Source organism: Rana temporaria, chromosome 8, assembly GCF_905171775.1.
Source record: "Rana temporaria chromosome 8, aRanTem1.1, whole genome shotgun sequence".
NCBI lineage: Eukaryota > Metazoa > Chordata > Amphibia > Anura > Ranidae > Rana > Rana temporaria.
Window position 1 is genome coordinate 95,716,442 of NC_053496.1, and position 14,332 is coordinate 95,730,773.

Below are 14,332 nucleotides of genomic sequence, written 5' to 3' on the forward strand. Positions count from 1 at the left end.
GCTCTCTCAGCTGCTCTGGTCTCACAAAATGGCTGAAATGGTTAAATAATTCTGGGCCATATTCTCTCTAAATATCCGCCTGCTGCGCTTAGGGCACTTACACTCCGCTGTCCCAACTTACTGGAGCAGGTGTTGTATTCCCCAAACACTTGCTCCATAAGTTGGGACAGCGGAGTGTAAGTGTCCCGGCGTAGCCTGGCGGATCTCCAAGGGGGCGTCTTCTATTCAAATGAAGCGCGCCCCCGATGCGAAAGAACTGGGCATGCGCCGGGCTGCAAAAAGCCCAGTGCGCATGCTCCAGTTCTCGGCGGAAAACGTCAATGACGCCGACGTGTGCGTCATTGACGTAAAGTCGTATTCAAGAACGACTTACGTAAACGACGTACCCGACGAAAAAACACGACGGGGACCCGACGCCATCCGTAACATGGCCTACGCGAGACTTGCGGAAACTTACCCCTCATATAGCAGGAGTAAGTTTCCGCTTACGCAAACGACGTTAGCGACGGTTACGCGACGCGAACTCGTTCGAGAATCGGCGTAGAAGGATCATTTGCATACGCAAATGACTCCTTCACATAAATGCCATCTAGCGGCGGCCGGCGTCATTGCATTTAAGATCCGCCAGTGTAAGTGACTTACAGATGGCGGATCTTAAGTGTATCTATGCAAAAATGATTCTGAGAATCAGGAGCATAGATACACTGGCCAAAAAAGGGAGTTACGATGGAGTATCTGACTTACTCCATCGTAACTTCACTGAGAATATGGCCCACTGTTTTTGGAGCTTAGGGAGGGTCTTATGATGTTTCTTAACCAAATGCTTATAAACGCAAACGCGGTAAAACGTGGCAAAACGCTGCGAAATTCGCGGCAAAAACGGGTGTTTTAAACGCCGGTTTTTGCGTTTGAAAACTTGTGTTTAGATGAGTTTGCATTTGCGTCTCGTGTGCATGGGGCCTAAGAGAGAGAGAGAGAGCAGACTGCTCCTGTGTGTTTAGTAAAACCAAATTCTTATAGCTTGGTGCTTGTTAATGAGGTGTTGGGGTAACGCATCCCATCTTGTCAGTTAAGCAGCATGGAGAGGGGAAGCTCATGGTAGAAGCAGCTTCAAAAGTATGAATCATTTTTAAAATTGGAAGAAAACATTTTAATGTACACTCAAAACTGTACAGTATATATTTTTTTTAATAATATAATTAAAAGTGATCTAACCCTTTAAAGTAATCTGTGTTTTAATTAACTAGACAAGATACGGGTTGTAATAATGTTTTCTAATATTGCAAAGATATTTAATTATGCATTTTACATACAATATTTACATAGATTTATTTTCTAACATAACATATAATATTTGCCATCAAGCTGTAATATAGTTCTTGCAGCGGTACCCCGGAGATGTCATTTCAGTGTTATAGTCAGTAAAACGTGTTCTGTGATTAACCTTCTTGTACAGCTTATACTTACATGTTCATAGTTCATATAATATTTAACTGACATAAAGGAAACATAGCACTTATATAGCCCTTATTAGTTGTACAAGTATATATGATGGGCCAAATTCACATAGGTTAGCGGATCTTTAGATCCGCGTAACCTATCTGATTTAAGATCCGCCGCCGCAAGTTTTTGAGGCAAGTGGTTAATTCACAAAGCACCTACCTCAAAACTTGCGGCGGCGTATCGTAAATCCCCCGGCGGAATTCAAATTCCGCGGCTATGGGGAGTGTACTATTTTAATCAGGCGCGTCCCCGCGCCGATTGAACTGCGCATGCACCGCCGGCTAAATTTGGTCCAAATGACGTCGCTAGGACGTCATTGGTTTCGGCGTGAGCCTAACTTGAGTCCAGCTCTTTTGTGAATCGACTTACGCAAACGACGTAAAAATTCAAAACTCAGCGCGGGAACGACGGCCATACTTAACATTGGCTGCACCTCATAGACCCAGGGGTAACTATACGCCGGAAAAAGCCAAACGCAAACGACGTAAAAAAAAGCGCCGGGTGGTCGTTCGTTTCTGAATCGGCGTAACTCCTCATTTGCATATTCGTTGCGTAAAAAAAACGAAACGCCACCTTGCGGCCGGCATTGAAATTGCAGCCTAAGATCCGACGGTGTAACACAGTTACACCTGTCGGATCTTAGGAATATCTATGCGTAACTGATTCTCTGAATCAGTCGCATAATTACGACCGGCAGAACTCAGAGATACGACGGCGTATCAGGAGATACACCGTCGTATCTCTTTGAGAATCTGGCCCGATATGTTTAATGTAAATAAACGTGTTTTTTTTATGTCTATAGTTTTGTTATGCTTGTTAAATATTTGTACTGGACAGCCATATTTCCTCTTTATTTGTAGGTTGGAGTTTCAGCGTAGTACTACAGTACAGTGATTGTACCGTATATCCCTGTCTCAAATTGCAATCTATAAATCGGCTCAGAATAATTGAAAACAATAGGAAGGAGGGGAGACGGTGTCCTCAATCCGTATTTAGAAATCATTATACGAAATGGAAGGTTTAAGGGTCACCATCATCAATGCCAAGGGACTTAATATTCCGGAAAAAAGGAAAATGCTTCTTAATGAATTCAAACGAATGCGTACGGACGTAGCATTTAGGCTGGGTTCACACTACTACACTACTTTCATCCTACTTTGCTCTGCTACATTGGTCCTACATTTATCCTACATTGGTCCTACATCCATCCTACTTTCATGAACAGGATACTACTTTGGTCCGACTTCAATGATATTCAATGGGCCTGAAGTAGGATCAATGTAGGACCAAAAGTAGTACAGGGAGCATTTTCAAAGTCGGACCGACTTGTGTAGGACACTACAAGACGCTCTCATAGGGAAACATTGAACACAGAGCAAAGTAGGATGAAAGTAGTGTAGTAGTGTGAACCCAGCCTCATACAGGAAACTAATTTTAAGACAGGTGGAGTACCATACTTGCAGAATAGATTCTTCCCATGTACTTACCATGCATATAACCCATTATCAAAATCTAAAGGGGTGTCTATATTAATTTTCAATCAAATTGCGTGGTCTATGTTGGATGAATGTATAGACAGAGAGGGGAGAGGGGAGGAGGGAACCGGGAAGGTTTTTTTTTTTTTTTTCTCCTCTTTCATTTTTTTTCGGGGTGGAAGGAAAAAGGGGGGCAAAAGGCAGGGGAGTTGAATGGGAAGTAGTTGGATACTTAAATAATGCGACAAATAAGAAATAGAGGGTTAATAGGAAGTTATAGTAAGGAGGAGATAGGACCCAATTAAGAGTCTTCAGAATACCAAAGGGGGTAAACTGATATTGTTGGTGGTTCCTTTCTTTTTTTTTTTTTGAAGGGTAATACAGTTTTTTATCCCGGAAGAAGTAACTAGATAGGGAGAGGATTGGAATTTAGGATGTACTTATGTTGTTTAGCTGGATCAGATGGCCTAATTTGTTTGTGGTGTATTGTAAGTTGGGATCGCTTCCCTCCATGATACTGTCTACATTATTTGTGTACTATGTGATAATTTTGAGAAACCTTGAATAAAAAAGGAGTATAATAAAAAAAAGAAAACAATAGGAAGGATGCTAAATGCTCAGTCTGACCCATACTCACTAAGGCAGGGGTGTTCAAACTTTTTTCAAAGAGGGCCAGATTTGATGAAGTGAACATGCGCGAGGGCCGACCATTTTACCTGACATTCTAAGAATCATTACAATTTGGTCTGCGCGTTTGGTCAGTGTGTTCGTCCGCGCACTAATAAATTGCCCAACAAGAATTCTCTTGCCTTTGTGGCTGTGTGTGGTAAACATATGAGCTCGGGCATGTTATTTGGATATATACATATCTTTTGTGGCCCCCAACAAATGAGCTTGGGCGTGTTTTTTGGATATACTGGGCTGGATTCAGATACATTGGCATATCTGTCCGCCCGGCGTAACGTATCTGAGATACGTTACGCCGCTCTAACTTTGGGCGCGAGTTCTTTATTCAGAAAGAACTTGCGCCCTTAGTTACGTCGGCGTAGCGTATGTGTTGCGGCGTAAGGCCGCGTAATTCAAATGGGGATGTAGGGGGCGTGTTTTATTTAAATTTGTGTTGACCCCGCGGTTTTTACGTTTTGTTTGAACGGCGCATGCGCCGTCCGTAAAATATCCCAGTGTGCATTGCTGTAAATGACGTCGCAAGGACGTCATTGGTTTCGACGTGAACATAAATTATGTCCAGCCGTATTCGCGAACGACTTACGCAAACGACGTACAATTTCAAAACTCAGCGCGGGAACGACGGTCATACTTAACATTAGCTACCCCTCATATAGCAGGGGTAACTATACGCCGGAAAAAGCCGAACGCAAACGACGTAAAAAAAAAGCGCCGGGCGGTCGTTCGTTTCTGAATCGGGGTAAATCCTCATTTGCATATTCCTCACGTAAAAATATGGAAGCGCCACCTAGCGGCCAGCCTTGAATTGCAGCCTAAGATCCGACGGTGTAAAACACTTACACCTGGCGGATCTTAGGGATATCTATGCGTAACTGATTCTCTGAATCAGGCGCATAGATACGACCATCGGAACTCAGAGATATGATGGCGTATCAGGAGATACGCCGTTGTATCTCTTTCTGAATCCGGCCCACTGTGTTTTTATTGGCGTATAACACGCACCTTCACTTTTAGAGATAAGTTTCAGGATTTTCTTTTAATTTTAAGCACTTAAGGACCGCCTCCTGCACATATACGTCGGCAGAATGTGTCAAAATTGTCCGAAGTGTCTGCCATAATGTCGCAGTCATGAAAAAAAACGCTGATCACTGCCATTAGTAGTAAAAAAAAAAAATAATAAAAATGCAATAAAACTATCCCCTATTTTGTAAACGCTATAAATTTTGCGCAAACCAACCGATAAACGCTTATTGCGATTTTTTTACCCAAAAATAGGTAGAAGAATACGTATCGACCTAAACTGAGGAAAAAATAATTTTTTATATATATTTTTGGGGCATATTTATTATAGCAAAAAGTAAAAAATATTGCATTTTTTTCAAAATTGTCGCTCTATTTTTGTATATAGCGCAAAAAATAAAAAACGCAGAGGTGATCAAGTACCACCAAAAGAAAGCTCTATTTGTGGGAAAAAAAGGATGCCAAATTTTGTTTGGGAGCCATGTCGCACAACCACGCAATTGTCAGTTAAAGCGACGCAGTGCCGAATCGCAAAAAGGGGCAAGGTCCTTTAGCTGGATTTTGGTCCGGGTCTTAAGTGGTTAAATAAAGAACTTTGAAGCAAAATAAGGGTCAGTGTCCATCGATGCAGCCTAATGAGTGCCCATCTGCAGCTTCACCATTGCCATGAATGCAGCCTCACCATTGCCATGAATGCAGCCTCACCATTGCCATGAATGCAGCCTCACCATTGCCATGAATGCAGCCTTACCATTTCCCTCAGTGCAGCCTGATGGATGCCCATCTGCAGCCTTGGAGGGGACAGGGAGGGGGGCAGGACGAGAGCCAACAGATTACATACAGGAGAATCTCCTGCCTACTCAGTGGCCTCTTTAATGCAAAGTTCCTATGATAGACAAAACAGCTGTCCAATGGCAGCCCAGGAGATGGGACTTCCTATTACAGATGCTGCTGAGTAAACAGGAGATTTTCCTGTATGTAATCTGACCACACTTGTCCCGCGCCCTCCCTGTCCCTTCTGAAGCAGCGTAGATAAATACAGTATATATGTTTTATGGCCATGGGGGCCACAAAAGATATATATCCAAAATACCAGGGGGGCCACATTAAACCAGAACGTGGGCCGCAATTGGCCCACGGGCCGGACTTTGGACATGCCTGCACTAAGGGAAGAGAACCTACAGGGTGCAATACCCTAATGAAAAAAGGGAACATCAAGTAAACTGTGGTTATTCAAAATTAATATAAGGTACATTTTCCAATAACAAGTAAAAAATACACTTCCTAAATATCGTATTTAGCGGCATATAACACGCACAGGCGTATAACACGCACCTTTTTTTTAAGAGGGAAGTTTCAGGAAAAAAAATTAAATTTGAAATAAAGAACTTTGAAGCAAAATAAGGGTCAGTGCCCATCAATGCAGCCTGTTTAAGGCCAATCCTCAGCCTTACAATTGCCCATCAATGCAGCTTGATCAATGCCCATCTGCAGCCTCACCATTGCCCATCAATGTAGCTTAATCAATGCCCATCTGTAGCCTCACAATTGCCCATCAATGCAGCTTGATTAATGCCCATCTGCAGCCTCCCCATTGCCATGAATGCAGCCTGATCAATGCCCATCCGCAGCCTCACAATTGCCCATTAATGCAGCTTCATCGATACCCATCAATGCAGCTTGATCAATGCCCATCTGCAGCCTCACCATTGCCCATCAATGCACCTTAATCAATGCCCATCTGTAGCCTCACAATTGCCCATCAATGCAGCTTGATTAATGCCCATCTGCAGCCTCCCCATTGCCATGAATGCAGCCTGATCAATGCCCATCTCAGGGAGGGGGGCAGGATGAGCATGGTCAGATTACATACAATGAGAATCTCCTGTTTACTCGGCAGCCTCTTTAATACAAAGTCCCGCCTCCTGGACCGGCTTTTATGATAGACAGAACATTGGTCCAATGTCGGCCCAGGAGACGGGACTTCCTATTACAGAAGCTGCTGAGTAAACAGGAGATTCTCGCTGTATGTAATCTGACGGCGCTCGTCCCTGCCCCCCTCCCCGTTCTCTCCGAGGCAGCCCAAATTGCAGTATCGGCGTATAACACGCACACGCTATTTGCAACCGGTTTGCAGGGTGAAAAAATTAATGTTACACGCCAATAAATACAGTATAAGTTTCCCTTTAAATGCTGCTTCCAGGTTAGCTTAATAAGAAATCATTTAGTTGGGGCTCTTATCTCCTGCCCTGGTGTTTTCATCTAGGATAATCTTCTATATTAGTAGGGGTTGTGTTTTTCATTTTTGTTTCTGTTCCATGTTAGCAGCGCGAATGAATCAATAAATATGCTTGAGGCATTATTCCCTTAACCACTTCAGCCCCGGACCATTTTGCTGGTCAATGACCGGGCCACTTTTTGCGATTCTGCACTGCGTCGCTTTAATTGACAATTGCGGGGTCATGCGACGTGGCTCCCAAACAAAATTGGCGTCCTTTTTTTCCCACAAATAAAGCTTTCTTTTGGTGGTATTTGATCACCTCTGCGGTTTTTATTTTTTGCGCTATAAACAAAAATAGAGCAAAAATTTTGAAAAAAAATATATTATTTACTTTTTGCTGTAATAAATATCCCCAAAAATATATAAAAAAATTGCAATAAGTGTTTGATTGGTTTGCGCAAAAATTATAGCGTCTACAAAATAGGGGATAGTTTTATGGCATTTTTATTAATATTTTTTTGTTTTACTAGTAATGGCGGCGATCAGCGATTTTTTTCGGTACTGCGACCTAATGGCTGGAATGCAAAATGACGTATAGCTACGTGATTTCGCGCAGCCGAGCCGACCTGCCGCCGTATAACGGCGGCTGGTCGGCTAGTGGTTAAAGTATTCTTTAATGTTCTACTTCCAAAGAAAGACAAAGCAGATAACCTCTCTCTGATTCTATGTTATGCACTATGTATATTTGTCAATAAATATTGAGTTTTATCATACAGTAGTTTATCTCTTTTTACACATTTATCTGCTGCGAAGCAGTCTGAAGCCTTGTACACACGATCGGATATCTGATGGAATCTAATCCGATGGATTTTTTCGTCGGATATCCGATGAAGCTGACTTTCATCAGTTATGCCTACATATCATAAGTCAAAAATCCGTTTGTGTCAGTTTGTGTCCGTTTGTGTACTGTACAACACTCCGACGAGCCGAAGAAAAAAAAAAAAGTTCAATGCCTCTGAGCATGCGTCGACTTGATTCTGAGCATGCGTGGATTTTTGTCCGATGGAGTTCCACACAGACGATCGGATTTTTCTATCGTTTTTTTATCCATAGGAAAAATTTAAAATGTGTTCTATTTTTTTTTTCACCGATGAAAAAAAAAAAAAATGTCCATCGGTCTGTTTTCATTGGACAAACTGATCATGTGTACAGGGCTTAATGGTTTTTAGAGATAAAAGTGGTTTCCACGTTTTTCTTCATTTGGAGATTAGTATTCGCTGTTTTTTGTGATTCTCAGCAAACAATCCAGAGCTTTCTAAATGTACTTAAAGCGGAGTTCCGTCTGAAAAAAAATATATATATAAAATAATAGTCAGCAGCTACAAATACTGCAGCTGCTGACTTTTAAAATAATAACACTTACCTGTCCAGGGCGCCTGAAATGTCCTCACCCGAAGCTGACTCGTCCCTCAGCTCGGGGTGGAGGCTTCGGTATCTCCAATAAGGGAATCAGGCAGTGAAGCCTTGTGGCTTCACTGCCTGGTTCCCTACTGCAAACGTGTGAGTCACGCTGCGCGTTCTGAGTGATCCCTGCTGTCTTCTGGGACCTGTGTGTCTCCCAGAAGACAGCAGGGGGTTGAGGAGGAGCTGGATAGGGCGTAGGATACTATGGTGATCTTTTGCCGGAAGTGAGAGCAAATACCTTTATTAGACAGGCATCTGCTCCCCCCTGAAAGGTGCCAAATGTGACACCGGAGGGAAGAGGAACTGGATCAGCAGAAGTTCCATTTATGGGTGGAACTCCTCTTTAAACTTGACATTTTTTACAATTAATACAGGAAAGTACTGTAGTTGTTTACCCCTTTGTCACTGCAGTTCAGAACATGGCAAAGAGATTTCCTGTGCACAGACTACCTGTTGCTAACATATTGCTTTCTATTTGACAATATTAAACTCATTCTGTGATTTAACCCCTTGACGCCAACATAATGCAAATATGCAAACTTCGAATTCAAGGGGTTGTACCGAAACAATGCCACCTGCTGCAGGCATTACCCCAGTACCCTTTTTAGAGCAGACAGTCTGCTTTCTTTTAACCACTTACCACCCGGTCAATAGTATATTGACTTCTGGGAAGTGGATGTGTTATCCTGACTGGACGTCTATTGACGTCCAGCAGGATAACATGCCGGCGCACGCCCGTGGTGGCGCGCAGAGCGGCGATCGGTGATGCGGGGTGTCATTCTGACACCCTGCATCGCCGATCTCGGTAAAGAGCCTCCGGCGGAGGCTCTTTACCACGTGATCAGCCGTGTCTAATCACAGCTGATCACGATGTAAACAGGAAGAGCCGTTGACCGGCTCTTCCTCACTCGCATCTGAGAGACGCGAGTAGAGGAGAGCCGATCGGCGGCTCTCCTGACAGGGGGGGTTCACGCTGATTCTTTATCAGCGCAGCCCCCCCTCGGATGCCCATACTGGACCACCAGGGAAGGGCAACAATGAAAAAACAATTTAAAAAATTAGAACATTAGATGCCAATCAGTGCCCACATATTGGCACTGACTGGCAACATGGGCACTGACTGGCACAATGTGATAAACAAGTGATGCCCAGCAATGCCATCAGTGCCAGCCCTCAGTGTCCATCAGTGCCACCCCTCAGTGTCCATCAGTGCCACCTCTTAGTGCCCATCCATGCCCAATGCCCACCTATCAGTGCCCATCTGTGCCACCCATAAGTACCCATCAGTGCCACCCATAGGTGCCGCCCATGAGTGCCCATCAATGCCGCCTATGAGTGCCCATCAGTGCTGCCTATGAGTGCCCATCAGTGCCCATTAGTGCCGCCTACCAGTGCCCATCAGTGCCGCCTCATCGGTGCCCATCAGTGCCGCCTCATCAGTGCCCATCAGTGCCACCTCATCGGTGCCCATCAGTGGCACCTCATCGGTGCCCATCAGTGGCAGCTCATCGGTGCCCATCAGTGCCGCCATATCAATGCCCGTAATTGAAGAAGTAAACGTACTTATTTACAAAAAAAATTACAGAAAAACATAAAAAAAATATTTTTTCCTAAGTTTTCTGTCTTTTTTTAGTTGTTGCTCAAAAAATAAAAATTGCAGAGGTGATCAAATACCACCAAAAGAAAGCAATATTTGTGGGAACGAAATTATAAAAAAATTGTTTGGGTACAGTGTAGCATGACCGCGCAATTGTCATTCAAAATGCGACAGCACTGAAAGCTGAAAATTGGCTTGGACAGAAAGGTGCGTAAGTGCCTGGTATGAAAGTGGTTAATAACTGATGCTGCTAAGCATCCACATGGTTGTTTTCACAAGCAGCGTGATGGGACATCCCCCCCGCTGTCTTCAGTGGCTCACCCGGGTTCTCCTGCCCCACCTGTAGACCCAGAAGCAATGTCATGTCATTAATTCCTGTTTACACGCGCAAAATTTAAAATAAATAAATAAATAAGAAGAAAAAAATTTAAAGCGCCCCATCACTCCGTGCTCGCGCATAGAAGTGTACGCATACGTAAGTTGTGCCCCCAGATGTAAAAAGTGTAAAAAAAATTTAAAAGTGCTCATACTAAACATGTGAAATATCGACACGATCATTAGAGCAAGGGCAATAATTCTAGTGCAAAATCTCCTCTGTAACTTTACATTTTTCTGGTAATTTTAAAAAAATGTATATACATTTTTAAAGCGTCACCTATGGAGATTTTTAAGTACCATAGTATGTCGCCATTCCATGAGTGTGCGCAATTTTAAAGCATAACACGCTAGGTATCTATTTACTCTATTTAAAAATTGGGCTAACGTTACTGTTTTTTTTTTTACTTCATGAAAGTGTATTTCTTCCGAAAAAATTACAGAGAGACCGCTACGCAAATACAGTGTGACATAAAATATGGCAACGGTCGCCATTTTATTCTCTAGGGTATTTGCTAAGAATATATATATATATATATATATATATATATATATATATGTGTGTATGTATGTATGTATGTATAATATATATATATATATATATATATATATATATATATATATATATATATATATAAAATATATATAGGCCCGGATTCACGTAGGAGATACGACGACGTATCTCCAGATACGCCGTCGTATCTCTGAGTCTGAGGCGTCGCATCTTGGCGCCTGATTCAAAGAATCAGATGCGCCAAAATTTCTCTAAGATACGACCAGCGTAAGTCTCCTATGCCGTCATATCTTAACTGCATATTTACGCTGGCCGCTAGGGGCGTGTATCCTGATTTACGCCTAGAAATATGTAAATCAGCTAGATACGCCTATTCACAAACGTATGCCCGGCCGACGCAGTACAGATACGCCGTTTACGTTAGGCTTTTTCCGCCGTAAAGTTACCCCTGCTCTATGAGGCCTAGATGAGGCGTACCAATGTTAGGTATGGACGTCGGAACAGCATCAAATTTTTCACTTTTTACGTCGTTTGCGTAAGTCGTTCGCGAATAGGGCCGGGCGTCATTTACATTCACGTCGAAAGCATTGGCTTTTTGCAGGTTAATTTGGAGCATGCACACTGGGATACTTTCACAGACGGCGCATGCGCCGTTCGCAGAAAGCGTAATTTATGTGGGGTCACAATACATTTACATAATACACGCCCACATCTTCCACATTTGAATTAGGCAGGCTTACGCTGGCCTATTTACGCTACGCCGCCGCAACTTCGCTTCAAGAATACTGCACTTGCCTGTCAAAGTTGCAGAGGCGTAACGTAAATAGGATACGTTACTCCCGCACAAAGATGCGCTCTCCTACGTGAATCCGGCCCATAGTGTTTGGGGTTCTAAGTAATTTTTTAGCAAAAAAATGCTGATTTTAAGTTGTAAGCAACAAGTGTCAGAAAAAGGCTTAGTCATGAAGGGGTTAAATGTGTTAAAGGGGTAAGGGCCAATTCACACCAAATGCAGTCCAGTGCATTTTTTTCCTGCATCAAAAACATATGGAAAGTAGATTACATGGTTTTCAATGGCATTGTTCACACCAGTGCATGCAGTTCCAGTGTGTTCCAGTTCCAGAAAAAAGTAGAACATGTTGCATTTTCCTGCACTGGAACGTTGTCAAATGCATCAAAAACACACCGGAACGCACCAAAACGAACAGAAAATGCACAGGAACAAAAACATATCAAAAACGCACTGGAAAACCTCAAAAATGTGCATGCAGAAACGCATCTGGAACGCATCCAGATTGCGTTTGTATGGTGTGAACTGGTCCTAAGAGTAGTGAATTAGAGGCGGAGTTTTGTTATCTAGTAGTGTTATTGCAGTACACATGCTATCAAATCCAATAGTTTTCACAACAGTATTGGGCTTGTTTAATGGTGTAAAAGCAATGCTGTGTTGTCACCTAAGCAGTAAATCTGATATCAGCTTCTATTGGGTTAAGCAGTATCTGGTTAACTTACTGCACAGTGTTGTCTTTTGAATTGTATTGGTAAATTAACCTTTTTGAGTTCTCAATTATTTCAACAGGGCAAGAAAACTCTTTCTTTTGTACCGTAGAATTATAAGTGCGCTCCATTAAACTGTATCGGGAACACAACAGGTGTACTGATGAAATCCAAACTATGAATTGCAGATGACACTTGTGTATTCATTTATTAGATACAATAATAACTGATATACTAATAACTTCAGTTTCTTTTTATTTTAGTGACATATGGCTTAATAATGGATTCACACAGTCTTAATTTATGTTTGATTTTCAGATCTCTAAGTTAAAAATACGTGACTGGTTGGTGAGTAACACCACAGCTAGTGCTGTAAATGTGCCTTTATCCCTAGAACAGCTCTGTTGTGCTCTAACAATTGCCATAAATAACAAAAACATGCTCTTATAATAAATAAATAAAAATGGAATATAATAAAAATTATATTATTAGTCATTGCCAGCCCCACTGAGACAATAATGCACGTTTTTACTTAAATAACAGTTCCTAGAGTTTTCAATAGTCTAGGTACACTTCAAAGACATTTGTACATTATCATCAGAGGTGTGTATAGAACAAAATCAGTACTATTGTACTTACCTTCCATTGTGCCTCTAAACCCAAGAGGTGGTGTCTTCAGGCTGGTGTGAATTTGAAGAAAGCTTCCCTGTCCAGGTCCTTGTTTCTAGATCATCTGCAGTTACTGCAGGTCCCCTTATAACATCCAGATTGCCCCAAAGATCCTTCAGCAGTTCCACTGCAAAACAACATATCCAAATATTCCCTTGTCTGCACTCTGCAGTAACCGTGCTCCAGGAACTAAATTCATGGATAGTTAGCAATGCAAGCAGTTGGACTAAATACAATATAGATTTCCAAGTATTTTAAAGTTTCTGGCATGTAAATAGGATATTAAACAAATCATGGCAGTCACAATATTCCTTTTTTTTTACCCATCACTCATTTAATGAAAATAGCAGTTATTTTTCCAGCTAAGAAATATCTGGATTAAATCCACAAGGCAAGCTGTGCACTCAGTAGGTAGAGATGAGAGCAACTGTGAAGGAAGCTTATATGCAGCCTTAGGATGCTGTACCTGCCTGTTTATAGACAGAGATACTGACAGTAGCGAGTGGTTTGTGGCTGAGGTTTCTCCTCCCCATCTTATCCACAGCTCCGAATTTCCTCCCTTCATTAGACTCTGACTCACCAACGTCAATGCAGAGCACATTGCTACCTCCCCTATAGAGGATGGGGTCTGCAGACTGATTGATACTGGGTTTCCTATTGCTATGGATACCAACAATACACAATCACTGTGGGGCTTTGGCTCGTATCCCCCTTTCCCTTACACAGGTAGCTAAACACTCCATATAGGATACATGATGTAAAACCCTCAAGTTAAATGTATGTTTTCATCAGTTCACTTATGCTATGCTATTAAGGGAATCATATACAGAAACAGGTAATCGATGGAGGTAACTATCTCTTACACAGAAAATTTAGGAATGTTAACATTCATCTCATTTTGCAGATCTTTTGTAACTTTAATCTTTAGAGTAGACTGTTCTCATCATATGAACCTGAATAGTGTAGCTTTGCCACTATGTATACCTAATGTTATATTTCATTTTTGCTCGGATTAGGACTGACTTGCAAAATGTATTAATACACACATACGAATTTAAACGAGAGTCATTTAACCTTAGATATCTCCGCAGGATGGGAGGAAACCAAAGTATAAAAAGTATTCAAGGGAAACCCACACAAACACAGGGAGAACTTGCAAACTCCATGCAGATATTGTCCTTGCCAAACCAAGGACCCCAGTGCTGCAAAGCCTAAGGTGCTAAGCTACTGTGCCGCCCTGTGGCGTGTACCTTGTGTTTAATTGCCTGGGACTGGGTGCTTAATTTTCTCACTTAAATGTATTAGAACAG

General features: G+C 42.2%; 1 protein-coding gene across 1 annotated transcript in view; it reads right to left on the bottom strand.

The window, feature by feature from the left end:
* Nucleotides 1-13,654, bottom strand: part of NPFFR1 (neuropeptide FF receptor 1) — a 237,096-nt gene extending 223,442 nt beyond the window's left edge. The window contains exon 1 of the mRNA XM_040362322.1: nucleotides 12,993-13,654. Coding sequence (XP_040218256.1) covers nucleotides 12,993-12,999 — 7 coding nt within the window. The 5' untranslated portion in view covers nucleotides 13,000-13,654. The remainder of the gene's footprint in view (nucleotides 1-12,992) is intronic.
* Nucleotides 13,655-14,332: the final 678 nt, after the last annotated feature.